The following is a 27,777-nucleotide window of genomic DNA, read 5'->3' as shown; positions in this document are numbered from 1 at the left end:
GATTTTTTATTTTATAAAACCACACTATTTAAACATGTACCTTCCAAAGAGAGCTTCACACTGTCAGCACAGTAAGTGATCATATAATCGACTCTGCAGGATGCTTTCATACAGAGTCATGGGTTCATACATTTTTAGCAACATCAGCCACAGAGGGAGTTGCTCCCCTGACACTGACAGTATCAAAGCCATGCTGTTCATGTTTATCTGTAGAGTGGAAATATTCTGAAGGACACAACACATGCTTAATTCAAGTCTGATGTTTAATTAACAAACTAAATAATCCCTCCATAAAGCAAGAGCTAATGTAGTGTCGTCTCGCTCATGGAAGGTTAATCTAAAATCCTCCGTTTGCGTTTAGTCTGTTGCCTCCTCGGACCTGGTGTGCTGTTTATTCTCTGTTGTTAAGTCTGTCTGCTCTGATGAGAGTGCACTGCTCTTCTCAGGTGAGAAGGCGGCTCTCTTCTTTAAGACTTCAAAGTCTAGACTAATCGACTTACTCTGAAGCTTAGAAAGGCACCAGTGTGTCAGTCTATTGACTGAAAAACAACCCACGCCATCCTCTGTTTGCTGCTGATGACGGCTGGAGCGGGCACAGTTCACTGAGACAGAGCGGCTGCACTCCGTCAAGTACAAAACACTGAATCCTCCGAAGTACAACTGTGGATAAATGTGTTCTGTGGAAAGCATTAAAATAATGAACATTTGAAAGAGCCTGAATAAAGCAATTAGATATAAGAATAAAAATACTGACAAAACCCTTGAAATTTGATATAAAACATGCAATTTTAAAAAAAACAGTCAACATTTACAAACAACTATCAATTCATATTTTTAGCCAACAAAATAACATTTTTAAACATAATCCTGGATCTTGCAATTAAAGGACAACAGTCAGAGAATACACAAACAAAAAGTGGTTATGTAGAACAAATATCGATACAAAACATTAATGATGTTAAAGCTCCTGTGGGGAAACTTTGGTCAAGTGTCACTTTTGGCGCCCTCTGGTTGAGAATCTTTGCCGTATAAAAAAAAAGAAATAAAGGCCCGATCAATTTTTAAAACTGTCTGACGCTTAACCCTCTGCAGCAAAATAAATGTTTCATAAACTGTCTCATACCTGAGATGCACACATGATATTTGGAGATGCTAACTTGTAGTTACAGCTGATAAAAAATGTACTTGGTGTTACACATTTCTGAGTAAAAGATTGAGATTTTAATTCATGCCCCATGGTTGTCCAAAGTGTTGCATCTAACTTACAAAAAAAAGCCCTGAGGAACATCCTTTATATTTGGAAACTGTGGCTTTCATGATTTTCTACGATAATATTCTTCAACAACCCCAGGACACATGTATAAGGTTAAACATCTGAAATCTTCTAACACACATAATTAAAGCTCTCAGAAGAGCCAGTCGTGTTTTTTGAAGGTCTGTGTTCGGGTTTTTCGATTTTAATCAGACTGTGACATCAGCAGCAGACATCCATGACTGACCTGCTCATTTACAACAGAGCTTTGTCTGACTTTAAAGATTAACAGTAATCACAAAGCAGTTTAACAATAATCTTGTAATGATGTTGTTCACTGTACTTTCACCTTTCACTTACACTGTTTGGAGTGTAACAATATAACTGGGCAGACAGGCTCACTGCCATCTGAGATTAAGTCTGTTGTGTATTGTAAACAACAGATTTTGAAATTGGATTCTTAAAATAACGTGTATTTACTTGAAATGCGTTGATGAAGGAAATAATAGGCAATTAAAGGATCTTACAGGTCAAGCCTTCGATTGCATCATATTTCCACCAAAAGATGGACTGGGTTTACATAGAATACATTTTCAATATCTTCTGTTGTATTTAGGTGTTCAAAGAAGCTTTTATTTGTATTAATTTAGTCATTCAAATATTTGCTTGTCTGGATTGGCTCAATAGTAGTGGTAATAGTGAACTGGTATTAGTAGTGTTAAGCTGGTAATACAGCTACTAAGCAGTGTCGACTACAACTGATAATCAGCAAAAAATAGCTATAGCCTAATGTTATTCATCATCTCCATCCAATTCAATGTCAGGAGAACAAAACAGGACTCGACTACATCGACTGGTTAAAAAACTGGTTTAGTTCTGAGGATTTAGTCCAGCTTGTAACAAAGGAATTTGTATCACAGAACCGCCATTACTGCCAAGCTGCTCTCAACGCTTCACATTTAGCTGTTGGAGTTTCTTGGCCTTCACCTGACGCTGTTGGGCAGAGCACTGAATGCTCCTCTTGTGCATGCATTGTGTCCCAAGTCAAACTTCTGTATTGCTGTGAGTGGTGTCCAACATTTGATAAATATGCTTATCTGCTAAATGTCCATAGAGGCATCTGAGCTACTTCCTCCTTCAAGATAACCCACTATCATTGTGTGGTAGTTTAACTCACTGCTGAAAAAATACTAGTAACTTGGCAGGAGAAAGTCTTTATAAAATCTGAGTGAAAAATGTGGCTGTTTATGTTCACACTTGAGAAGTTTTTCAGGTGTTTTGTGAAAGCACTAATTGTTGCATTTTTCCCTTGGGTCTGCAATATTGTAGAGCGGACCAAAGCACACATCAATGCTGGGCTGTCCTTGGTCCATTACGTCACAACCTCCCTTTTCCACTGTGTAAATACACAGCATACTATACCGAGCCTACTGGTTAACTTTGCATTGAGGGACAGCTCCAAACTGCCAATTAACATGAAAGTCCAAGTGAGCTGATGTGAGAAGAATATAATCAGGAGAATTCATCTCAAGTGGGAGAGGGTGGTGACGTTCATATCCTGCGATCTGTGCACGACCGTAGACTGTATGCATGCAACCAGCGCAGTCTCCGCGCATGTAATTAAACTGCTTCTTTATGTTCTCTCATCGCCAGTACTGTATGTTTCTTCTCCTTTGACAAACTACCCATAACATTATTATGAAAGAAAATATTTTCATTATAGCATTACATTTCTGACTCTGTCTATCCGCTGCTTCTGAATAGTTCATTTTACTGGAACCTCCCAGCCCCTACCATCTGACAGGAATAGTGTCCTGCTGTGAAGTGCATACAGAAACTACAAGATCAGGAGGATTTTAGGTGCAGTCCATAAGTGAAAACAATGTATGTATCAATTTTATCATCTGATTCGAATCAAAGCAAACAAGCTGCAAGTATGAAAGCATCCTAAAACTAAACAAAAAATAACAGACCGAAAACATACTATAGACCTGCCGGCATACTACAGAGAGGATGCCTTGTCAGTGTTGTGGTTTTATTGGCATAGGAATGAGAAGTACATGATGGTATGAAGGTTAAGTAAGAAACGATAAAAAAGGCAATAGGGTTGTACCTGTCTTTTAATGCAGGTAGCTTGAGTCACATGTTGAACAAAGCCAAGGATTAGTTTAAATAAGCATTTTTAGCCGGCCCATTATCTTTTCCTTAACAAAACAAAAGTTGTTTTTGTGCCTACAAACTACCACTGTCACAAAAAAGCTTTTTTGTTCAGAAGCCTTAGGCCCCGTCTTTACCTAGCCTTTTTTTCCGGGCAGAAAAGTACTGGCGTTGCGCTCGGAAATGTTTACAATAAGCATTTGTACGCTACAAACAAAAGTGCTGCTCGTTCATCCTGTCGCTATGACAACAGTCTGAATGACCTGAAACACTGCTCTGTTACTTTTTACTGCATGTTTTATTTTCATTCTTTAACCCGATCAGACACTTGGGTATAGGATGTGGCTACAAGATACAATCCGTAGAAGGCTAAAATATGTGGAACATCAGACATTTGGAAAAGAGTGCCCGTGATGTGAACAGCAACGTTCTGAAAAGTTGAAAGACTTTCAACTTGAGCGCTTGGAGCGGCCACAAAAAAAATGGCAAAGGGCTTGTAAAAAAGACGCTAGACGCTGCGCTTTCCATCCAGATAGCGGCTTTCTGCTGCAAAGTTCTTTACCCAATGAAAAAAAAAAACTGTTGTGCTGGGAAAAAAAATGCTTGGTTGACATGGAGCATAAATATACTTATTGTATAGATTTTTCTGACTTGACTATATAGCCTATCAACTGAGTCATGATTTGCCTTGGCTAGGCAAGAAAAATAAGTAGTAACCTTTCCTACATATATGCTCTTGTTCTATGCAGTTTATCTGAAAATGGTTGAGTGGCTTAGAGTTGTACTACAAACAGAAGCAGCTAAATGGAATTCAGCCATCATTAATCAAACTGTTTACAGCCCCTGTGACATCTCAAAATGTCTTATGTTAAAAAAAATAATTATTTGTCGAACAGTAAGTGCACCACAACGTAATAAAATAAAATAAAATAAATAATAATAATTTAAAAAAAAAAGAAAAAATAAGCAGTTGTGTTAGTTACGCCCCTGTTCATCACTGCTTCCAGGAAGTGTTGTGTAACACACAGACTCGACTTTGTAAATAAACAGCCGTTAACAAGTAGGATTAAAGGCAAACTGTGGACTTCCGAAACAGATGCTACAACTGAGCACCTCCAAATGAATCGCTCCCTCGCCTCCCTCCTCCTACTCCTCCTCCTCTCCCTCCTCCCCTCCTGCATAGTCGCTCCCCTCTGACTACACTGTACACACACTCTCTTCCCTACCTCACACACGGACGCCTGGACTCTGCAGCGTTTTTAAAGAGTGTTTCCAAGCCCGGATTGGAGGGAGGAGGCAGGAAGAAGGAGATCATGCCCAAATCCTGACCGTATTAAAAAAATATATAAAAATAAAGACACTGACCAAAAAAAAAGAAGCTACAAATCGGATGGATCCGAGGTGGTGTCGCGCGCGCTAAAACACGGTCAGAGTGTCATTGCAGACATGGGTCGCAGCGGTACGGCACCTTTCGCTCAGCAGCTCCTTGGGGAGTGTTTTCTCTGTCAGTCCTTCAGCGCTGGAAATGGCGTTGTGATGCTGAGCATGGAAGACGCAGTGGAGGCGGATGCCAGGAAATAAAGAAATATATGGTCACCTGTGCTTTTCTTTGGGTTGGATTTTTAGTAGCGGTGGACAGTACCATGGTGAACTATCAGAAATACATTACTGTAATGCAGCTGGCTCTGGGGGTGACCGCCTCCAACAAAGAACATTGTCTTCCACCAAGGAAGCGTATGTGGTGAGTATGAATCTTGGTGCGGATGGTGATGATGATGATGATGATGATGCAGGTTGGGAGGAAAATAGAGGAGCCGAGCTATTTCCTCCCACTTCCCATTAAATGATGGCACAAGGCGCGTTTATTCTAAAAAAAAAAAAAAAAAAAAAAAGATATAACATTCATTTCAGCCACAGCAGCCGGTCTGCACCATGTTCAATTCATCTCAAACCAACTGTTTTTGACACACACAAAATGTACTAAGGCAGCAACTCTGCATGCTATAGTGAGTATGGGAAGTACAGTTGCTGGATCTAAAGCTGTGTCCTTCCTCTCCATCACTTTGTAAAGTTGAATGCGTAGGGATGATGTCATAGCTCCATTATAGTTTCTTTGCCTCCAACTTCGTTTGCTTTACATGAACTACACGGCCTTCCTCTGCAATGCTGGATATGTCACCATCAAGCTAACCATGTGGGGAAACCATCACTCTTCCTCCAGTCTCTTCCTCTTTGCTGTGTTTTTACAAATAAATAAAATGCAGAAGCATGAAACATGATCCTCTACTGGCTTTATGTCCTATTTACACATCTCATTAAACATTTTCTACCATTCCTCTGCTCTCAGCATGTGTGTTTGTGTCTCGTCTCCACCTCTCCAGTGTCCTCATTACTCTGTGTGCCTGAATGATACTAATGCAGTGACCACATCTCTTCCTCCTCCTGTGGCCTTGTTCATTTGTTTACTTCAAGACCTTTCATTTCCTTTTTTCTGCGCTTTAAGCAGGTTGCTGCACAGACTGCAACGTGTGTGACATAGTATCCCTAATTACAGTAGGATTACCATCTTGTTTGAAAGCAAAGCTGGTTAATTAGGAGTCAATGGGCTCAATGGCTCCGTGATAGGAAAGTGTTTCCTACAAACTGGAAATGTATTGCACGGTGTGGATCATTTACCCTCATAATGCAGTCATACTGGCACAGCTCCCGCTGTGTGAGAGGCTTAAACTGTTATTATCAGCCCTTTAAAACCAAACTTTAAACCATTTCCTGAGCCGTCTCTGACACCGAAAACACCAATTCTGAAAATCTCTGCGCGTCATGTTGTCTGGACTAAGATTATCATGATCAGAGGAGATTTAGAGACTCACACAGACACAACTAGTATTTCACATGAGGGTATTCCCTCCAAATGTAATTTTTTTTTTACGGTTTGTAATTTTTAAAATGTTATTCTCGTGTATTTTTTGACAGTTTTATAAAAACAAAGCCACCGTCTCTAATGTCTCTGTAGCCTAAAGTGCTACTATGACCTCAGCTGGGTTCACACTCGTATCATAGATACAGCTCTTTTTTTTCTTTCTTTATCACTCTGTCTCTTTGGCTAATCATATTTCTTAGTCATCCTCTTATTAGCCTAATTGACCCCCCAGGAGGAGATAATGGGATTACACTGAGACAAAGGAGTCCCTTTATGTTTCTTCTCTCATTGTTGTGTTGATACTTACATCTCCATTTTCATTTTGATTTTTTAAAGAGGTTCGTCTTTCATTCACAGCAGTGCACAGATATAAAAAGGCTAAACCGGTAATGTAACTCTGGGAGAAATACCTGACCAAGTTGGACAGGGTGTTTTGACCAGTTCAAGTGAAAAGCAGAAGACCACACTATGGGGACATAAAGTGACTATAATTTTCTAATACATTTAATTCATAAATCTTCCCATTAAACTTTGGGACCACTCATTGAATTTTTCAAATATTAAAGCAGGAATTACTTTCGGTCACATTGTTGTTACGATTGATATTGCCGTTATTTGTGTAATTAATAATTCTGAAAACCACTTCTGTGTTAAGTTTCTTATCATAGTCGCAATACAATTTAGGGACAAGGCAGTGCACACTTTTTAAACACATCTGCACTTAAAGGTCATTATCCCTGAAATTATGTTAATAATTATTTTTGGACATAAAAATAGTATAGACTTGGTTATCACTGGGATACGTCACCTGTCTGTTGCTTCTTTGTATTTTTACATTTTTTTCTGTTCTATAATATCAGATTAAAGCAGCAATGAAACCCAAGTGGATGTATATACCCATTTGTAGAAAAGGAGATACAATAGTATGAGAATAAAAAACTTTACTTAACATTGGGTAAACAAAAAGTAAGAATATTGAAGATAAAGGGTTTTGAAGTTGTAATGATACACCATCACTTACAATTAAATCAGGTATTACAGCTGATTATGTGAAATATAAGATGTGTTATCTGAGATTCATGCTCTTTGTTGTGCATTTGTTCTCATCTTTATTGTCTTCATTAACATCTGTAAAAATAACAAGAATAGTTGTTTCATTTAAGAGTATTATAGAACGATATCTGTGTATTAAGAATTTCTTTTCAACCTGGTCAATGCTTCACAACTACAAAGTCATCCGAAAAAAGTAATAAAATGACAATAATATTAGGTAGCAATCAACATAAAAATGAGAATAAACGTGGCTGCAGGGGGGGTGAAGTCCTGGCGGCATCAGCCCCAAGCTTGACCCCGTACGTTTGCCATTTGGTGCATGCCACCCCTACTCCTAATCTTCCAAGGTCTTCAGTTTTAATGTAATGTCCAAAAATGTAATCTTTAATTTAAAAAAACTAACATGATGTAAACAAAAGAATAAATAACAACACAGCACAGCTGATTACAAGACTTTAGTAACATGGAAAGGAATAAGGGTAGATTTTGAGAAGTGCTTGTTAGAAAAAAAATATATATAAGAAATTAAAACTTTGGCCCGCTGATCTCATGTTAGCGCTGTGACACAATACAGTCATTTTAGCCAAAAAACACTGTAACTGTAATATCATTTAATGTGCCGTGCAGTGTACTCATTTAATAGACTTGTTTGGTTTGGTATACCTGTGTAGAGTTCTTGTACCGCACAAAGTGTCTGTACACCTGATTGATGTACCGTGCTATGACATTGACAACTAGCTGAACTTTGTCACAAATGTGAATGAGTTTCAGGTCAAGTACAGCAGCATGCTGTGGGGTTACTTTAAGCGTTGTTTGGTATATTTCTCCCTTTTGAAGCTGTAATTAATTTTCTTACAAACACCTCCCATTCTTACGAGAAAAAAAGGGCCAAATCTTTTCTCTGCATGGACTTGACAGAGAGATAAGGGCCATTGGTTTGAAATTAAATTGATATCTTAATTAAGTGACCTTTAAGATCAATAATGCTCGATATTCATGAATACTGCTGACAAAAAATACACCAGATAAACTCTACTGAAGCTGCAACTATCACTTGAAATGAAATAAAAGTCAGTTTTAATCCTTTTAAATCCTTAACAACTACACCATCCACCTTCACGTTAAAGCCTGCAAAACATCAACATGTGTTGTTCTTTGCTCTTAGATATCACTGACAAATTTAAAGAAATATAAAAAGTTCGTTATCAGTGATTAACTAAAAAAATAGTAACTTGATCAAAGCTTAGTGTAATAGGGTTAGGTCTAAAATGGAAATGATTTAAGACTCGGCATATTTGCCTGATGAAAAAAGTAATCTTCTTTAGTAGGGCATTATGAATATGTTTTAAGATAAGATAATCCTTTATCATTAAAGGAAATTCAATATTTCCGTGTAATTAACGTAGACCCAAATAAAGAAGGTAAAGGAAGTAAAGACTTCACTGGCAGAAATACTGTTTTAATCAAGAAAAGGCATGTTGCATTTTTAATACTGAATTTTAAGTATCCTGTTTTAAAGGTTGCTCTTTACATAATTGCAGCGCTAATTCTGTCCCATTTTCTGCTCAGAGCTGCTTCCTGTTCTGTTGATCTCACAGTGTGTGGTGGCGAGATTACATATCACTCTGACCGAACACTTAACACAATCCGAGAAGCAAATGTGTGTACCATGTGCATCCTTTTCTACCAAAATTAGGAAGCGGCAGAGCTCTGCTTGCCTTTGATTGGATAGCAGCATCCCTCTAAATTAGGATTCATCTTTTGCTAACAGATGTTCCTCTTGCCTACAGTCTTAAAAACCCACTCCTCCTGCACACAACCAAGATTAGCATTAACCTGGCTTAATGAACTTTACACTCTGTTGCAGGCCTTTAGGGATAATACAACAGTTCACAATTTATGTAATATGTCCTCTTATTCTTAACATGCACCTATTCTCCAAAGCAGAAAAAACACAGACAAAGCATTATGTGGTTAGGCAAGAGATAACTCATTTAGGCTTTGTCTTTTGAAGTGTGTGTCTCTATATGTTTTATGTCTGTGTATTTGTCTGTAGCAGACACCGATCAGGATTGCACTCCCTGTTAAGTGTTATATTAGCAAGGGCCGAGATGAGAGGAATGACGCGTAACATTGCCTATTGACCTGCTGATTAAGCAGTAGCGGTTATTGCTCGAACTAATTGTACCTGATGGCTCCTGGAGGCAGACTGAGAGAAAAGGCTACAGAGGAACAACATGAAGTCCTGCAACTGCAAGAACGTTTGTGTGCCCATCATCCTTACTTTTAATAGCATCAGGCATCTGTTTGACCTTAGCTTATATGTGAACAAACGTTATCGTACTGTAGTGGGCTGTGCAGTCCATCAGGGTCTTCCTTAGCAATTATCTTATTTCATTTCCTTTTCATCTGTCTTAGTTAAGAGACTGCAAAAGCTCTGGCACAGGGAGACACTTATTGTCCTGGTAACTCGTCACAGAATAAGCAAAACAGCAAATAAAGGAGTAAGTCTTCTATTAAAACCCGGTGTGTGCATGACTTCTATTTAACCCGCACAGCAGCTGTTTTTCTCTGAGGCCATGTTCAGGCTGGGCAGCTAAACTTATGTTACACTGTTGTACTGCTGGCTGTGGTTAAGGGTTGTTAGTATAAGAACATTTATAGTGAAAATCTTCCATGAGATGGGGCCGGTGAAACAACACATTGTGTTACTTAATTAGCCACAGTCAGACAATGATCATATTTCCAACATTTTAGCCAATGTAACTGTATGATGGAAGGTGTTCATTCTATGTTAAAGTAAACTAGCAAATGGTTAATTTGTCTTCAGACGCTTCCTATCTTACCTTTATCCTAGCTCGGAAGTAAGTGAATGCTGACTCAAAAATTTGTCATTTGAACTTATAATATAGCCAGAATTAAGATTTTCATGCGCACCAATAAAATTAAAATGATTTGTTCTTACTGATTTCTATAATTTAACATATCTCAGCATTGCAATGTTCTTCTAGCTAGCCATCCTGAGTGCGGGTTCGTGGACAAAGGCAGTTGAATACATTAATCTAAATCATGTTGACTCAGTCTTAACAGCTATCTTTAAAAAAAACAAAAAAAACAAACAAACCCTGCACCGTCCTTATAATAACATTAAGTACTATGTACTGTATGTGTTAGTCACAATGACAAAAGCAGTGACTCAAATGTTTTCAGGGTTATTTATGTCCTCTTCTTTGTATTTGTCCCCAAAGAAACATTTTATGAAATTGTTCGAGCTTGTTATTTTAGCCTCATGTCTCTTCGTTAAATAAATTGTAAAAGGTGTTATAACAACAACAGCAGTAGCAAGAGTTAAGACCACACTAGGTCTGATAAAGCTACTGTACCTGGCCAAGAAAAAGTCTAGCAACCTGAAACTAAAACCTTAAGTTTTTACTTCTTATTTTTTTCCCATCCGATATAACGTGTCATTTAGAGAACTTTAATGAACGGAGTTTGAGCTCACACTGTGAGTTTTCTAATTGCAGAGCATTTAGAAAAACGCCAACAAGAAAAAGAAGACGATTCACACTTACATGCCTACTTATTGCCACAGAAAGTTGAATATTTAAAACATTTTTACACAATGGTCTTCATTTTGTTTGAAAAATTTAACAGCTGTTGGAGGGGAAATTATTTCTGCTTTCCAGAGCCTGGCTATAGCTGCTTCCCTTCATTTCCAGTCTTTGTGACTCTATTAAATGTTGCCTTTCATGTACCCTAAATATGGAGCTAACCTTAAAGATTACTTTATTTATAGTCTACAGATATGTTGACTATATGTTCTTATTACCTGCAAGAAAACAAAAAAATAAAAACATATTTAGAGAATGTCAACATATTTCTTCACAAGTATGCCAAATTTCAAAAAGCTATTTTTACTCTACATACTTTCAAATGATTGTTCATGGTCATCTTTGCCAAAGGCTGCCCTTTCAGTGTAAATTAAATAAAGCTCCGACCATGATAAAGTGAAAAGTAGATGTCAAATTTTAATCTCACAGTTTTATATATTCTGACAATCCTCAAGGAAAGCACTCACACCTGCATATTTAATATTGACCAAAAATACATCACAGGAGCAACGTGAGATCATACAGCACATTATATCTGGGCTGCACAGTTACTGGCACGGCGTTACAATCTGCCTTTGTAGCCTCAAGTGTTTTGGCTGAAATCCATAATAGAATCAACATCCAAGAAATGAGGCTGTGAATGCACTGGACTGCACCGGGCTGCCATGCAGCCCAAGCAGCTTTTCTCATTACTCATGTTTGCTATATTGTTTATGAGAACAATCCGAGGTCGCTTGTAATCGACTGCAGGTATTGCGGAGTGTTTTTACCTTTTGCATTCGCAACCAGTAAGCACCTCACATCGCTTTAGGCGACTATTGAATTAATGCAGAGAGAAAATGGATAGTGATGTTCTTTTTCTGCCCATCTCTCTTCTCTCTTTTCTCATATAATTTCCCCGGCTGAGTCTCCAAACCTCAGGAGCTCCTAGTGCCTGCTGCTGAGCACACTAATGGATATCTACTATCCCTGAGCCACACTGTGCAGACAGGATTTTGCCTCATTGAATATTGTGTTAGGTAAATCCTTATTAAGAGTGACTGTCCTCGATGACACAGAGAGATAGGACTGGAGAGAGGCTACAAGAAGGAGACTGTTACAATAGTACCAATTTAAGCTCCATTGTACATTCATGGGGCCAGCTTTGCCTGGACTTAATTAACCATCAATGTGCTGATTACAGAAGAAATATGTGACACTGACAGTGCTATCTACAAAATCTAAGAAAATATATTAAAAAAGATGGTCACACTTTTGCTATAATCTAAAGGTGTAATCTGTGTACTGTGTGTTTAGACTTTAAAGAGATGTCATCACAGGAAGGTAGATTCTTTTAAACATGGAAATTACCATTCCACCAATTTAGCCTTTTTATAGATGATGGTTGTTGGCGTGACTCAAATTTATAAAAGGTAGTCGGATTATGGATATGGACACTCAGCAATGTAATGCGGCTGTGAACAAGGTCGGCATTATAATGTATCAGGCACCCTTAAAAAGCCCACCTTTAAAATAAATGTTATTTTTATTGAAATGTGTATGGTTCTACGTTGCTTTCATACATCCCTTCATTTTGGCACTTTTTTTTCTCGATCATACAACTTCAATATTCGTACATCCAATGCCCTATGTATTCTGGTGTAATGTTATTGCCACATAAGTCTGAAAATTGACGGACAGCGAGAATTTGCCTACCTGTCAAACCTGGAACAAAACATTAGTTATTGATTTATAAAATGTTGATAAAGCCATGCCTTATCGATTCCATAATAATTCATATGCTTCAGATATAGAGATGTGGCTATAGGCCTGATATAGATGTATCCCAACACTAAATTCTCAGTTCAGTTCAGCTCTTTTCGTCCCAACAGAGATATTTTATTCAATGTTAAACACTGTACATTTCATATAAATTAAAAGTCAAACATGGGAGACATAAAGGAAATGAGAAGCGGAGGGTTGTTACATGGTCAGCAGGGGTCCAACAGTGTTGTGTAAGTATGTCATTTGTGAAGGGTAAAACATTTCCTGAGAGTATTGATGATAGGTCAGCCAAGTGTGCTTCCTCCCCACATCTCACCCTGACCCAGCTACAGTCTGGCTGCTGTCGCCCACAGAGCTGCACAGGCCTCTCCCTGTTTGAAGCTGCAGCATTTCCTGGGCTCCAACAAGCTCCCCTAAAGGGCTGCTGTGACATTAAATCTAATTATAGTTTTCTTTAAATGCCAATATATCCAGCAGGGGACCATGGCCTTTTGAAAAAAACAAACAAAAAAAAAACATGACCACGTTGTGGTCTTCCTCCTCATCTTCCTCCTTTTTGCCTGTGGCACTTTGTCCTGCTGAGAAACAACAACCATGCTGGATTCGTACTTGTACTTAACCTGATGTAGTGATTTTCTTTTCTTTGTCCTCCTCTACTTCGGTGTGTGTGACCTTAGGATACACCCCAGCCCGACCGCCGGCTCCGTCACTGCAGCCTCCTCAGCGAGCACTGCCCAGGGCAAACCCTCACTCCGCCGCATCAAAGGCCGCATTCACCGGAGCAAGAGTCTTGACAGCATTGATCTCCTGGACTCAAATGTAAGTAAACTGACTCAAAGGCACTCAATGCCTCAAGTTGTTGTATCATATGATTACAGACAAACACACATAAAGTCCAAAATGTAGAAAAGAAACAAGTCAACAACCTTTGATTATGAATGAATGGTTTTAGATTCACAGACAGCCCTCTAGAATCACTTTAGGTGTAAAAGAGTCCTGTAGGAATTATCCAGAACAGTTGAAAGAGAGAGGAAAAACACAGTGACGTGTAATTATTGAATCTCAACAGTTTCATCTTCTTCACCAAATCTACCACAAATCAGTAGCAGAAAGATGGAATGTATTCTTCCGGGTAAACATCATAAAAAGACTAACAGAAAGATTCAACATATTTGGGATGGGCCCCAGCTGGGCCAGTTGCACAAATGATTATCAAGCACTGCTTACAAACAAATCACAAATGGTGAGAGAGCCATGGGCGCAGCATGTCGTCTACATCCTCTGTGGACTCTCCTGCACATGCACAGCTAAGAATTCTTTTATCTTTGTTGGCGTTTCTCAGGTGTGAGCCCTGAATACTCAGTCCCATTTCCCCCTGGTTTGATGCCACATTTTACAGAGTATCCTCACTTCTAAAGGGAAGAATAATTAGCCTTTGGTCCTGTAGGACTCGTGCATTCTCTTGCATAGACTACAAGGCTGGGGATTCACTTCAACTCATGAAAAGCATCAAATTGAGGTTTTTGTTTGTTTTGAAGCGGAACAGAAAAAAAAAAGGTTTTTTGCATCACAAACCCTTAAACTGGGCTATATTTGGATAATAGAGACTTTGTATTTCTAATGCCGCATAATCCTTTGTTTTGTCAATAAGTGTCCTTGTTATAAGCATTTGAAAGACATTTTAGAAATTGCTTGTCAAGCAAAGAGCCTGGAAACAGGGAAACAGATCAAGAAACAGATGACACTGCTGTGTTTAATCCATACCAATAAAAATGTCAAAGCAAGATTTGAACTTTGGATTTTTAATGGATCAAGCAAAGAAAATAGAAAAGAGAGAGAGAGTACACAGCTACGTTTTATTAGCTTAGGACAAAGTCAGGCTTGCTATTCCCCCTAATTTAAGTCTTAATGCTAAGATAAGATCACCAGCTGCTAGCCTGAGCTTCATGCTGTCCACACAAACATGAGCGTTGTATCAAGCTCCTGTTAAATTCTCTTCAACACAGAGAAAACTGCACCTGGATCTTTCCTTTATTTCGGGACACAAATACGTTAACTGAAACAATTACATTACGATTGAATCTGAACTTCACCCCAAATAATTTGATATTCCATCTTTTTTAGTTTTGAAGAATCACCTGTTTGTAATCTTTCAGAGATGAATAAAGCACAGATGTTGATTAGGTTTTGCATTCTTCAGCCTAAAAAAATCATTTTTCTATAACTGTAATGTCAGATATGGTAACATTATGTGAGTTATGTATATTCAGATACAAAACTCACTATCTTAGTTTCTAAGGAGACATGTGGGGGAGTAGCAGGGCTGTATTTCATTGAAAAACAAACACAAACAGATGCCTTAAACCTTGAATGCTTCAGATTGAATAAAAATGCTCTTCCTTTATATAGTCACATTACATGACCATGAACGCTCTTTGTTGTGTGTGTTTTTCAGATAAAAGGCATATCAATTCACAAAACAATGTTTTATATCTCTTCCTATGATGTGCATAAATGGAAGCAAACACAGTTGCAGTGTACACACATGTACTGTGTTGTCCTCAGACAGGGCAGCAGACTGCTGGAGGGCCTCAGCCTTGGGGGAATTATATCATGATGACAGCTCAGCTATGACCTAACTGTGAATTCAGCTCAAACACTCCAGCTCGTTAAAGGATATGACAAAACCACTCCGCTGGTTGAATTATTGATACAAGTATCAGTCAGCAAGCCTTACAGATTCCTCAGTGTGTGTTTGATGCAGGTTTCATATTTGCGCAGCTTTTGCTGAGTACAACAAAAATTAAATGAAACACCATGTAGTGTGAAGAATACCTGCAGTGAAACTTAAAATCTTCTGTCACGAGGGACACTCTGCAAAGTGGTGCTGTCTTTGAAGCCTCTCTGACGTGATGTTTAATGAATGACACTACAGACATGCCTGCAGATCTGTGATGATGCATGCTAACATGTTCATGTCTATCTTGTTAACTATCGTAGTTGAGCATGTTTGCATGCACACAGTGAATCTGGTGCTAATGGGAAAGTTAAAGTTTTGGACAGTTGAATTTTTGACTTGGATGGCACTAAATACAAAGTTGGGGAATCATTGAAGTTTAAAAAAAACAAAAAACATCTGTCAGTTGCATCAATGTTTACATCAAATTCCATCCAATAGTTGTTGAGATATTTTTCCGAATAGTTGTGAAGAAATTTCCCTCAAAACCATTTGTGTAAGTACACATGGTGGTGTTTAAGGTAAAGTCAGGGGATCACAGAAGTAATTAGGAATTTTCCTCTGGGCATCATGGATATCTGTTTTAGATTTAAGGGCACTAGCGTCTGGAATACAGTTCTTCACCAAAGCTAAAATACTTCATCCTCTAACGGAGACCAATAAGTCAACATTTCAATCCATCGACAGTAATACTCGTTCCAATATATCAGTCTGAATGAAAGGACTTCTTTTGTCTTTGCCTTCCCTACACTAAGCATGTAAAAAAAACCCCTATGAGTTATTGTGTCACTCAAAGAGAAAATTGCCGCGGAGATTGAACCAAATCCTTACATTCTAAAAGCTTTTACAAAATCACCCTTCAGTTCCCTGCATGTAAACCTAACTGTGCAATGCTGGAGGTGGATGCTTTTAGACTGTAATTGACAGATTAGTAGTGGCCTTGATTCTGAGCCATGCACAGCCATCATAAGCCTTCATCTGAATGGAGAAGGCAGTGTAGTGTTGCTGCATGCTTGTATTCTCTCCTGCTTTGTAAGGCACAGAGAGCGACTTACCACATCACAGTCATTTGTCTTTATGGCCTGTCACTCATAGGATGCTTCAAATGGCTCCAGAGGCCTCTCTGCACAGACGGAGCGCTCGGCTCAGGGCTCTTGGCCTCTTCATGGTATATTTCTTTTGTACAGGCTGTGTGTGCACTGGAGGAAAAAGTTGCTGACTTGCCCAAACTGAAATGCAGCTGATGGAAGTAACAGTCCGCCTTACAGTGAGTGATGAGACTGCAGGATGCTGAGCTGAGGAGCAGTTTCCTTTGCATCCGTACCAAAATATCACAACAGACACAACACTGAGCCTCTGAGCCGTTGGATGATCTGCAGCGGTTTAATGACAGGAAAAAGAAAAGATCTTGCCTGATTGGCTTTTTCTTTAACAGAAAACTAAAGATATTAATCAAGTGAGTGTATGAATTAAGGTCCATAACTATCATTGCCCATCAGCGTAGAGCTAAATAATCAATAGTAGTTAAGACTTTGTTTTTATCGATTGCTCCTTTTGATTGCTTTTCTCTCTTGATAGTCAGGGGAGGACTTTGGCCCCTGGCCCACTCCCGCTGTCATTTGTGTTGGCAAGCAGCGCTCTTGTTCACAGAAAGCTTGAATCAGATTTTAGTGCTAAGGCTGCAGAAAGCACAATAGAGATCAAGAAGTAGAAGACGAAGAAGAAGAAGAAGAAGAAGAAGAGGAGGAGTAGGAAGGAGGGGATAAAACTACAGTCTTTTATGCACCCGATGGCTTTGTGTATTGCAGGAGGTATTTTTCTGCATTCATCAACAACAGCTCGTCTCATTTCAAAGCAGCAGTGTTTACAGGATTTCTGTTGGGAGAAGCATAAGTCCATCTGTTCAGATACTGTACAACACAAACTCCTTTTCTCTTTATTATTTACACCATGAATCTCCAAACCAACCAATCCAACAAATAGTAACATTTCTCGCTTGCTGCATGTTCTTTTTTTTAAATGGATCAAAATGACACCATTCTGAATTTGTATCTTATTCCTCTGTGCATTGTACACCATCATGATACTGGTGGAAAAAAATACTCTCACATAACGCTATTTTGTGTCCCTGCTGGTGCAATGTTGAGGCTAATGGGTTTTTGAGGGAAAGATGTGTTTTTAATGCAGTATTTTTTCCCGCCCTCTCAGCTGTTTTGGAATTTGTAAAAGGGATGTTTGCGGCAGAGGCTATAACCAGGTGAGTTGCAGAGAAACTAAGAGTGTATCAGCAGGAGCAGGTGCCACTAAGCTGAGATAAAAAGCGCAATTAAATTAATTACTCCTTAACAGATCAGGATCAGTCACTGGCGGGGCCCTGAGCTCTGCCTTGGTCAAAGTCTTAATCTCTTATTAGTTCTGCTTGCCCTGTCCCGCTTCTAAAATCTCCTCCTTGGCTGCAGTCTGCTGTGGACGGAGGCACTCCCCCCCATCCTCCACCACACACCAAAAAAAAAAGCCCCAGCGTAAGCATTTATTTGCTGCTCGGTCTTGGGAAAGTGCTGCAGATGCATTTACACACAGAGCAACTGCAGCTGAATTAGCCAATCTGCATATTCAGGGCCTGTTAGAGGAAGATTGTTCCCGTGTGATGGAGGCTTGGAGGTACACGAGGGTGGGAGCGCTGAGACCTGAACCTGAGTGAGATGCAGCACGAGAAAACAGGGGAAGGGGAGGAGGAGGCATGTGGGGGGTTGGAGCAGGAGATTTATCACGACTAACGCTGTAGGAGGCCTTATTGGAAGGAGGGGGGGAAGCTCTGTGATTGGGCCTGTTATGTAAGAACAGTGTCAAATGGATGCTCTTCTTTTTTGTCCTATAGGTGATAAGCACAGGGGGATGGTTGGAGGTGATGGAGGTTGTATGTGACCGAGCTGTGTGTGTGTGTGTGTGTGTGTGTGTGTGTGTGTGTGCTACATGTGTGATCCCACAGGCAGGATTGAGGGGGATGGCAGATGTTTGGTTTGTTTCTGGAGGCTTTGACTCAGGAGCAAGGTCTGCCTATGGGTCCTGTGATGAGACATATGGCAGGTCACTGAAGGCACTTTGCACCGTGTGTGTGTTGTACTATTATGTCACACATCTCGTAGCAATATGGTGACTTTACGACCTCTGCAGCCACAATTCTTTAACAATTCACTGCATGAAATGTCAGTATTTTTCAAAGACAACATACAAACACAATACCGGTGTCTTGTTAACACATTTATACCTATTTCACGTGTTTTTTAAATAATTGATAGGTTTTATGCCATATCCTTTGGTATAAAGATGCTCGAAAACAGATTTTTCCCACTTCTTTAAAGGGTGCTGTTTAAAGATCATAAACAGCAGAGACCTTGGTTGTCTGAGGAAGATTTGAGGACAACGACTCGTGCTTCAGAATTGTTTTTATGGTCAGGGCTCGTGTCCCTCATCTGCAACAAATCATTTCAAGAGAGAGGACTCAAACCCACATAAATCCCAACAACTCTATTGACTTTTCCAGCATGATTTATGACAAGAGGAGAGCCCTGGACAGTAAGCACCCTCAGCAACCGACGATGAGTGAAAATGTAGCACTAAACCAACATCAAGTACAATATTTTCCGTTCCAAAAATACAGTCTGCATCTATTAATACCGCCGTAACAAGCTTTCATTATGATTCTGGCTCTTTACCAAGGAGGGTTTGATGTTCATGTTATCCCCCCCTACCCTTATTTGAGCACTTGAGCATGGGGTCATGTGAAGGACAAGCAGCAGCAGCAGGATGATGTAATGTTTGTAGGAATCAAGATGGTGGCCATGAAGGGAAGTCAAGCACTGAGAATAAAACACAGGGAAGGTTGTTCTGAGACAACTTAATCAATCACAGGGTTTGATGTCCTCAGCTGTGGACACTCGGTGGATTACATTGTCTGCTGATGGATTCTGTGAGATGAACACGCTGCTTTTCAGGGGCACATATTAGGTATCTTTCTATTCATCCATGCTATAGATTCACTGTAGTTATCCTACTGCTGAGATCTAAACGTAAACACATTAATACAGAGGAACAAGCATTTCATTTTCCATATACTTTAGATCAGTAAACAAATGTAATACACTTTAATCTTATTTTTACAATGTTATTTCATTTTAAATAAATAGTTTCAGTGCAGCACATAGTTTCAGTTGCTGTCTAAAAGCAGAAGCTTCCCTTCCAGCAGTCTGACTGAACAACACAGAGCTAAACTGATCATAAAGATGCATAGCCGATGTTTTCTGGGGAGGTATTTTGTGTTTTTGTCAGTTGGTGTATGTCTTTTTTAATAGAATAATTTTCTCGCTTACATGGTTGTGTTTTGTACATTTAGAAAACCTGTTTATTGTCAAAGTAATAGCTATCCTCAACGTGAGTAAATTTACATTAAGCTAAAACTAAGAATTGAATTTGTGCATTCATGCAAAAAAAACCTTAAAAAGAGACTAAAAATAATCAGTCAAATAGTACAGAAACACAGTCTTTCAGTAAATTGTTTATAATTTTACCACTCCTGTCACTTTTATTAATAATATTACCATAATTCTCCACTATTCTTTTAACAGTAGCTATAATCTGATCGTGAAACTTGCACTTTGATGTTTAAAAGCATGCACGTTAATAATAGACATGACATAATACTACTGAGATTTTATGCCACAAAAAGCCATTATGAACCATTGATGGTAAAAAAAAAGATGAAAACCCATATACTTAGTAGGCCAAAAATGCATGCATTGTGTTGAAGCATGAATGAAAAGACATGTCTGAACAATTTGTGTGTGCGTCTTTCTGCTGTGGCTGTGTGTTTTAGTGTGTGTGTGTGTGTGTGTGTGTGTGTGCGTGTTTGTGCAGCCTGCCGTGTTGCTGGACATGTAAGATGTGTGTTGATGCCGAGGGAGGCACCATATGCTGTTTAGACTCAGGAGGATCCCATCCCGGCGCACCCGTGGGTGAACAACGCCGGCTCCTTCTTGTGTCTCCCTCCTTCGGTTCACACGTGCATCATCAGCCAGCAGGGACAATCACGCATATCCACTCTCCTCACGCTTGCTTTCACGCCACCGTGAATATTTGTTCATATAGATTTTCCTCTTGCATGGCTCAAGATGGTTGTGCTGAACGCAGATGAATAGTGTTCAACTGAAATCCTGCAGAGGGCAGAGTTTTACTACCTTTATGTGCAGGAACACTGAGAAAAACATCCATGTTTGCATGGCTGACGCAAAAAAAAGGATGAGTGGATGTATGTGCAGTATGGAGGTGGGATTTTTAAGAAAGTTTGGCTTCCATATGAGGGAGGAAAAATGCCTAATAAGATGATTTAAAACAGTGGGTCGTGCAGCCATTAGAATGGAAAGAGTTGTTGGGAAGAGCATGGTCGCTGGCGGTCAGTGAAGTCAACAGTTGAATCCCCCTTGATGCATTACAAACTACACACTTGCATTTTTCTTCCTGGAAGGGAAATCATCTTGGCTCCATTTTTTCTTCTTAATTGGATTTTGAAAGAGTCTACCTGTGGTTGTGATAAAAAAGAATTTTCTGTTAAATTGTGAGGGGGTGCATATTAATAACATCTCTTTGCTTCTTTCCGCAGTGCGGTGAGGTAACACTGGGTGATTGTTCTCCTTTTTTCCCCCCCTGTCTCTCTCTTACCCACATCACCTGCCTTCCACAATACCCCATCAGTGTAGTCGGAGGGGAGCACCTGATCCCGCACCGCACAGGCCTCTAATTGCTTCCCTCTCATCCTTAGCGAGGTAGCTCTCTTGGGGAAAAAGACATGAATAGACAAACTCTTATGAATCCAAACTCATTTCGAGGTCTGCTGGATGGAGAATAAAGACAAGTAGACACTTACTTAATCATTTGAGTGGTCGTTCACGTTGGAGGTCACACTTGGTGTACGGTGAATCTATATAAATTGTAATAGTGTTATATCACGTGTTTTGTATAGAACTGTAGGTTTTAGACAAGTGACTCTCCTTGGAGTGACCTGTAAATGAGTTTTCCTAATTAAAAGAGATGGTTAATCTGCCGCCTACTTTAAGCTGTCTGTCAAATCACTATTGGATTGATAAGAATCGTTTTAAAGCTTTTATTCCCCCAAAGGAATTTGGCTTCCCGTTTATCGCTGCAATCTAGTGTTGAAAACAAAACAAAACAAAAAACAATCCAACTCACCCTTTCCTCCTCTGCAGGTCTTTTCTGTCTCACGCGCATCTACATTAACTGATTGGAATAGTTCATCTTTATTAGCATCAGGGCCTCGCCGCCTGCTGGGATAAACATACTTAGGTGATTGCTTCTTTGCTACTGTACATGATGCTGTAGTTAGATGCATAAAGGATTTGGATGTCTCTGGCCTCTTGTCACATGACCCGCAGGGCTGGGGGGAAGTGAGGTCATCTCGTGTCACCTGATACGTCTGAGCTCTCAGCCGTTGGTGGGAGAAAAAAAAACCGAGACGAGGATTAAGAGTTCATTTGGGGAAATCTTTACAAATATGTACTTCCTCCCTGCACATGGGATCTGTTCGCTGCTCTGAAGTGTGAGAAACAGTAAATCCAGTTTGGTATAAACACTTCCTGTATGGTGATTGGAACACAATGGTTTATACTAGTACGCCACTTTCTGCATCATTCTTGAAATACTCCCTTTAAAGCGTGTTGAATTTATTTATGGCATTTTGCCTTTAATGATAGGACAGTTGAAGACAGAGGAAAGACAGGGAAGAGTAAGTGGGGTAGGCATGCATCAAAGGGTTGAGGCATAAAGCACGAGGTACAGAAACAAAGAGATGCGGACAATTTTCCAAAGCCGTATCAAAATGTACTGCAGATGAGATATTTTTTTCTTTTGCAGGACAGGTGTTAAACTTGCATATTGTAAATCCAGCTGCTAATAATCTGGACAGAGATCAAGAGGCAACCGCCGAACTGTATCTCCTTCACATTTCAGGAGATTTTACTGCTGCACATCCTCAACTCTGTGTCCTCGAGGTCGCACCTCGTCCTTCTATAAAGCACCTTTTGATAAGTGTCTTTTTAACTGCTGACTTTATAAGATATCTGGTGCTCGCTGGATCATGGAGCCCTGAGTCTTTTCTATCCGTGCTCTGAACATGCTGCACCTTGTAATCATTGGGCTTTATCACGAAACCTGCTGTAAGGAATTTTCTGTCCTGCACTAATGGCTTGGCTGTCAAGTCAAGTGTGCTGCATCCTCATGCTAGAGGTCAGCGTTACTGACAGAGGACAACACAGAAATCACAGAAATACAAGCCTCTGTACAGTAGCCAGCTCACTCCATTATGAGATTACACTGATGTACTCCAATTTGTAAAACCAAAGACTGGATAACAAGATAAGAAGCACAAAGTTTCCTGTTTCATCTTGCAGCTTTTGGCAACACCGTGTCACACAATATCATCTTTTTTTTCTCTCACCTCGCTAATAGACAAAAGCATTTATTATCCATTGCTGCAGTGCTATGTTTAATGTCTGTCATGTCACTTGATAGCTGCAGTCATTAAAGCTCATAGATAGCCATGCCAACCTTTGCTTAGTCGGCTGTTTTGCTGACCTGTACAGCTGAGAGGTGACTCGCTCACCGTCAGGGGCGGTGCACTCTAAAAGCCGTCCTGCTGTGAATTTCTAATTTGCTTTCTCCACTCGTGTGATTTGTTCCTGCAGTCATACTCTGCTTTGGATCCTGTCTGTGCATCTAAATGTGCTGATGGGAGAGAGAGAGAGAGAGAAAGGGAAAGGGGGCTGCATAATTCGGTTGCACGGCATGTGAAACTCCCTCTGTGCTGTTGGAGCCAGCGATGCAAACACTGTCGAAGCATTAACAGAGGGTATTTCAAGGGCTTCAACAAAGATACATTAAGCGGCATAAACTCACATCAAAGCCAGTTTAATCAGATGCACTGTAAGAAAAAGTTTACACTCATGCCCTTCCAGAGGTGTTTGAGAGCTTAATTGCATTTTTCTGCTTCAGCACTTCTGCTAATACTGTAATGCATGATAACTAATGGTGATACTTGCCATCATCTACCCATAATGACATTAAATATCCTGTCATATTGTGAAATGTTTGCCTTTTATCGCTATCCATGGACTGTAGAAGTGCAGGTCATGGATATTAGCATTTCTGTGGGGTTTCCTTATCCTCACATGATTACGACTGCTGTTCATCATATTTTGTTTCTCCACAGGATATATATGACCCCCCGCACCCGTGTTTATCTAATTCTTATGACCTTGGCCATCTCACATTCTTCCATTCAAGATGCCCCCACCTCCCCCCTCTCCCCTCTTCTCCTCCCCGATCCTCCAATGGAATCTGCGGCGAGTCTCCTTACGTCAGCAACATTGCAGGACCTCTGTGCTCCTCCGGCATTACATTCTGCCCCTATCTCCTCCTGTGCTCATTACTGCCAGAGGTAGAGGTGACAAGAACGGTCACACAATCTCAAAGTGATAAAACACACAACACAAGCTGCTGCAGAGAATGATGTACTTGTGGAAAAAGCCAGCAGGAAAACTTGAAAAGTGCATAGGATGAAGTCTTAAGAGTGGTGGTTTGGTGCAGTGCACAATTTACATTCTACTGTATATTGATTCAATCTGTATACCCCATGGGAAAAAGTATTGAGCATCGTGACTGTAGGCTGGATTTTAGTTCTATCCTCTGCATTTTAAATGGCTTTATGCAGCATGTCATTACTACTGAAGAAGCCGACCTCAGCTCTCCATCTAAAGAGTTTGTTTGCTGTAGTTAAAAGTAAAATATACAAAGACTGCTTTCACTCTGTCTTTTGCATTTTAAACATTGTAAAGTTGGCATTAATCCTCTTTTAGATTTTGGGCCTCTGATCCTCGTCTAAAAAAGGGTATTTGGAAAAACAAAACACACTCACACAAACAGAGACACACAAGGGAAGGCAGTAGAGATGAACATCTTGTCCTTGTCTAGCCCTTTCTTTTAAAGCACCTCTAATCAATCAAACTAAACTGTCATTTTAAAAATACAATTTGTCAAATCGATATTAAGACCTTCATAGCAGCGGAAGGTTCTGGAGTAGGATATTTTTTACAGCTGCAGCTACTTCATACATGTAATACAGGGAAGGAAAATGGCCATGTAGCATATGTTGCTGCTGCTGTTGTATAAAAAAATACAAAAAACAAAAAAACCATCAGGTCACATGATTTGTTAAAGTGGCAATATAAAAGATTTGGTGTAAGTTGCTGCATGAACAAAAAAAATAAGAGCTGCTTCGAAGGCCATTTAAATAATCAAGTAATGCTATTCCGCCCCCCCCCCCCCCCCCACACACACACCTATGTTTAAACATGCGTCTGTTAAAGGAACATCCTCACAAAGATGTATGTGCTCTCTGTTTAATCAATCTTCTTGTATATTTAAAGATCTGTTACTAACATTTTAGGAAATACTTTAAGGAAGTCATATCACCTAAAAAGAAAGTCATTATGAAGGCCAATACAGAGATATGGTATAATTATCTTAAGATGATCTATCTATCTATCTGTCTGTCTGTCTGTCTGTCTGTCTGTCTGTCTGTCTATCTATCTATCTATTCCTTATAGTAACAGCCCTTCAGTTGAGAGTTTCTTAAAATATTTTACAATTATATTAATAACCTTGTGTTATAACATATGTAATTTTGCATATTGTCAATAGTAATAGCTGTTCTGTATTTAGAATTTAGATTTGTTTTGTCCGACAGGAGAGTTGTGAGTTGTTCTTTTTATAGTTGTGTTTTTTTTTATATAGGCCTATAATTTTTTAATGTAAGGATGGTTAATTGATGTATTATACATCAGTTATTAAACAGTTGAATCCAGCCCTCCATATTTATTGAGAACAGTTCAGTTCATTGAGGACCGTTCATGCCTCATCATCTTATTCTCTCCTCATCACACCGTTTGATACCCGGCACTTGATGCTGCTGCTGTGGACACCCTCCCTCCCCCCCGTCTCCCCCTCCCGGAATGGTTGCTTCCAGGCAGACCTGTCACTGTCACCGCGGCGGTGACGGCAGCCGAAGTGTGAGAGCATAGAGGGGGAGAGAGAGAGAGAGAGAGCGAGAGAAAGAGAGAGAGAGAGAGAGAGACGAGGGGGGGGGAGAAGAAGGCTTCATCCACTGCCTGCCATTGCAGTGCGGCGGCTGCTGCTCTGGAGCCAACACCAGAGAGACGTTTTCATTCCTTTTCTGTGAGAGGGGATTTTTTCACCAGCTCGTCGTCCCAAGGACCATTGCTTCTGCGAAGGTGAAGTGGTTTTCTTGATATATTCGTGAGTACATTGTTTGGGATGTTTCGCTGTAGCCGCAGTAGCTGACTGCTGGATGTGTCCCTCCTCCTCCTCCTCCTCCTCCTCTTGACGGATACAAGCAGGAGATAACGGTGCAACTCACTGCTAGCTGTGCTAAGCGGAGAGCTAGCTGGCCAACATGCTAACGTTATCTTCTAATTGAATGGATAAATGACGAAGCCTATAGTCCTAGTGTGTGTTGAGCTTGCATTAAAGATGACACTGACTCACAACATGCCTTGAGGTCGAGCTGTCACCATACTGATCCAGTTGTTACCGTGTCAGAGTGAGCTGAGCGTCCAGGTATCGTGAGCTACGATGAGCTAGCCCTGTTAGCTCCTGGAACAAAATGTCGGCCAGCTCGGGGGTTTGATTTGACCAGGAGGGTTTAACAGGGGGGTACAAGATAAAATAAAGGGTGAGATTGGTACTGGTGAAGAAGATGTCACACTGTGAGCTCAGCTGATAGAAATAGGATATTTGTTTTCTAAATGTCCGTAAAGGTCACGCGGGGGGCTCACCTTGTTTTGATGGTGAAATCAAAGTGGGTCTTCAGCGAAGCTAGTTAGCACTCGGCTAGCGTTAGCTTGTTAGCTGACTTTCGTCAGGTTGCTCTGTCCTGATGTTTGAGTGAGGTTTAACTTGTGGTCGAACAGATGCATGTCTTTTTTTATAATAGGGGGCTGTCCTGTGTTGGGAGGGGGTTTCGCTTGTCTGAGCTATCCACATCCCGGTTTACATGTCAGTACACACTGTGGCTAACATGCACTTAAAGGACCAGTCAGCACCTGTTGATTATCGACAACACACTGGACACTTTGCAGGATATCATCGTTTGTTTACACCATGTTATATGTGGCGCATAACTACAGCTGGTCCATCATGTTGGTTCAGGATAACATGCCCACTTTAATTTAACTTCCAGACATGCCAAATCACAGATTAAAAGGTAAACATCAACTTCTGATGTGGAAAATAGCAGTCAAAACATCTTTATGTTTTCAATTTAGAAACGAGTTTCTCTTGTCTTAGACTTCAGTTGTAGGTGAGTTTTTATCAGATAACAAAGAGATGTTCGCACAGACCTTGGATTAGAAATCAGACATCCAAAAGTCTATTTAAAGCAGGGGTCTCCAACAAGCTCGCCAAGCAGATCCAAAATATTAAAAAATAAATAAATAAAGGAAAGAAAATAGTAAAAGAAAAAAGAAAAACTTCCCTGTGCATAGATGAAACCTTACTCTTAGCAAACTGTATCTACTTACTACAACTCGAGATCTATCTAACCAGATTACAATGCCCTGGTCCACAGCATGCAGTGTCAGAAATCTCATTAAATGTAAGCATATAATAATATTAATATACACTGTAAAAACAAAACAAAAATAAGGGGAGTAGAAGTAGCTCACAACTTTTTTTTTTTCTTTTTTTTTTTTACAGTAGCTCTCATCCTATTAAAGGTTGGAGACCCCTGACTTAAAGTGTACATTAACATTTCATTAAGTGTGTGTTTCAATGAAAATATGATAAATGTTTTATTGCACGTCTGTGAGTAAGGCTTCCCAAGAGCACGAGTCTATGACTTAAAGATCTCATCACTGGCTTTAAAGAATGTAATGTTATGAGAAAGGGGAGCTGGGGGGGGGAAGCACTTACAGTACAGATTTGTTTAAACCATTGGATGTTCCTCGCTCGATTAAACTGCTTCTTGCCTTTGAATAATTCAGATAGCTGTGTTGTGGAAGGGGATTTGAGACGAGGAGAATATCTATTTGCCCAAGGGCAGCCATACATGTTGGCCTGTAAATCATGATGCCCTACGCTGTCATGGGAGCAGCAGTCATCTGAGTCATTGTGGTTTTGGAAGGACAACTGTATCTCA

The 27,777-nt window shown here is 39.9% G+C and overlaps 1 protein-coding gene and 1 long non-coding RNA gene across 10 annotated transcripts in view; one reads left to right on the top strand and one right to left on the bottom strand.

Annotated features, from left to right (window-relative positions):
• The first annotated feature begins 4,624 nt into the window (after nt 1–4,624).
• tjp1b (tight junction protein 1b) overlaps nt 4,625–27,777 on the top strand; it is a 50,966-nt gene continuing 27,813 nt past the window's right edge. For 4 of the 5 annotated variants that reach the window (XM_079346290.1, XM_079346291.1, XM_079346287.1 and 1 more), the window contains exons 1-2: nt 4,625–5,150; nt 13,435–13,576. In XM_079346290.1, coding sequence (XP_079202416.1) covers nt 4,999–5,150; nt 13,435–13,576 — 294 coding nt within the window. In that variant the 5' untranslated portion in view covers nt 4,625–4,998. Of the gene's footprint in view, nt 5,151–13,434; nt 13,577–25,744; nt 25,853–27,777 lie in introns of those variants that run through there. The other variant, XM_079346288.1, reaches the window with a different exon arrangement.
• LOC306825503 lies at nt 20,374–27,535 on the bottom strand. Of its 5 annotated transcripts, none has more exons than XR_013779277.1 (5): nt 26,417–27,535; nt 21,738–23,288; nt 21,415–21,468; nt 21,219–21,321; nt 20,374–21,069 (listed from the first exon to the last, which is right to left on the bottom strand). It is a non-coding gene; the product is annotated as an uncharacterized lncRNA (long non-coding RNA). The 5 variants fall into 5 exon arrangements; XR_013779281.1 differs by lacking the exon at nt 26,417–27,535 and having other exon boundaries at nt 21,738–21,981; nt 23,167–24,864; XR_013779278.1 differs by lacking the exon at nt 26,417–27,535 and having other exon boundaries at nt 21,210–21,321; nt 21,738–24,864.

This window comes from Symphodus melops, assembly GCF_947650265.1.
Source record: "Symphodus melops genome assembly, chromosome: 6".
In the NCBI taxonomy this organism is placed as follows: Eukaryota; Metazoa; Chordata; class Actinopteri; order Labriformes; family Labridae; genus Symphodus; species Symphodus melops.
The sequence above is the reverse complement of the archived record's forward strand: the minus strand, read 5'-3'. Positions and strand labels throughout refer to the sequence as shown.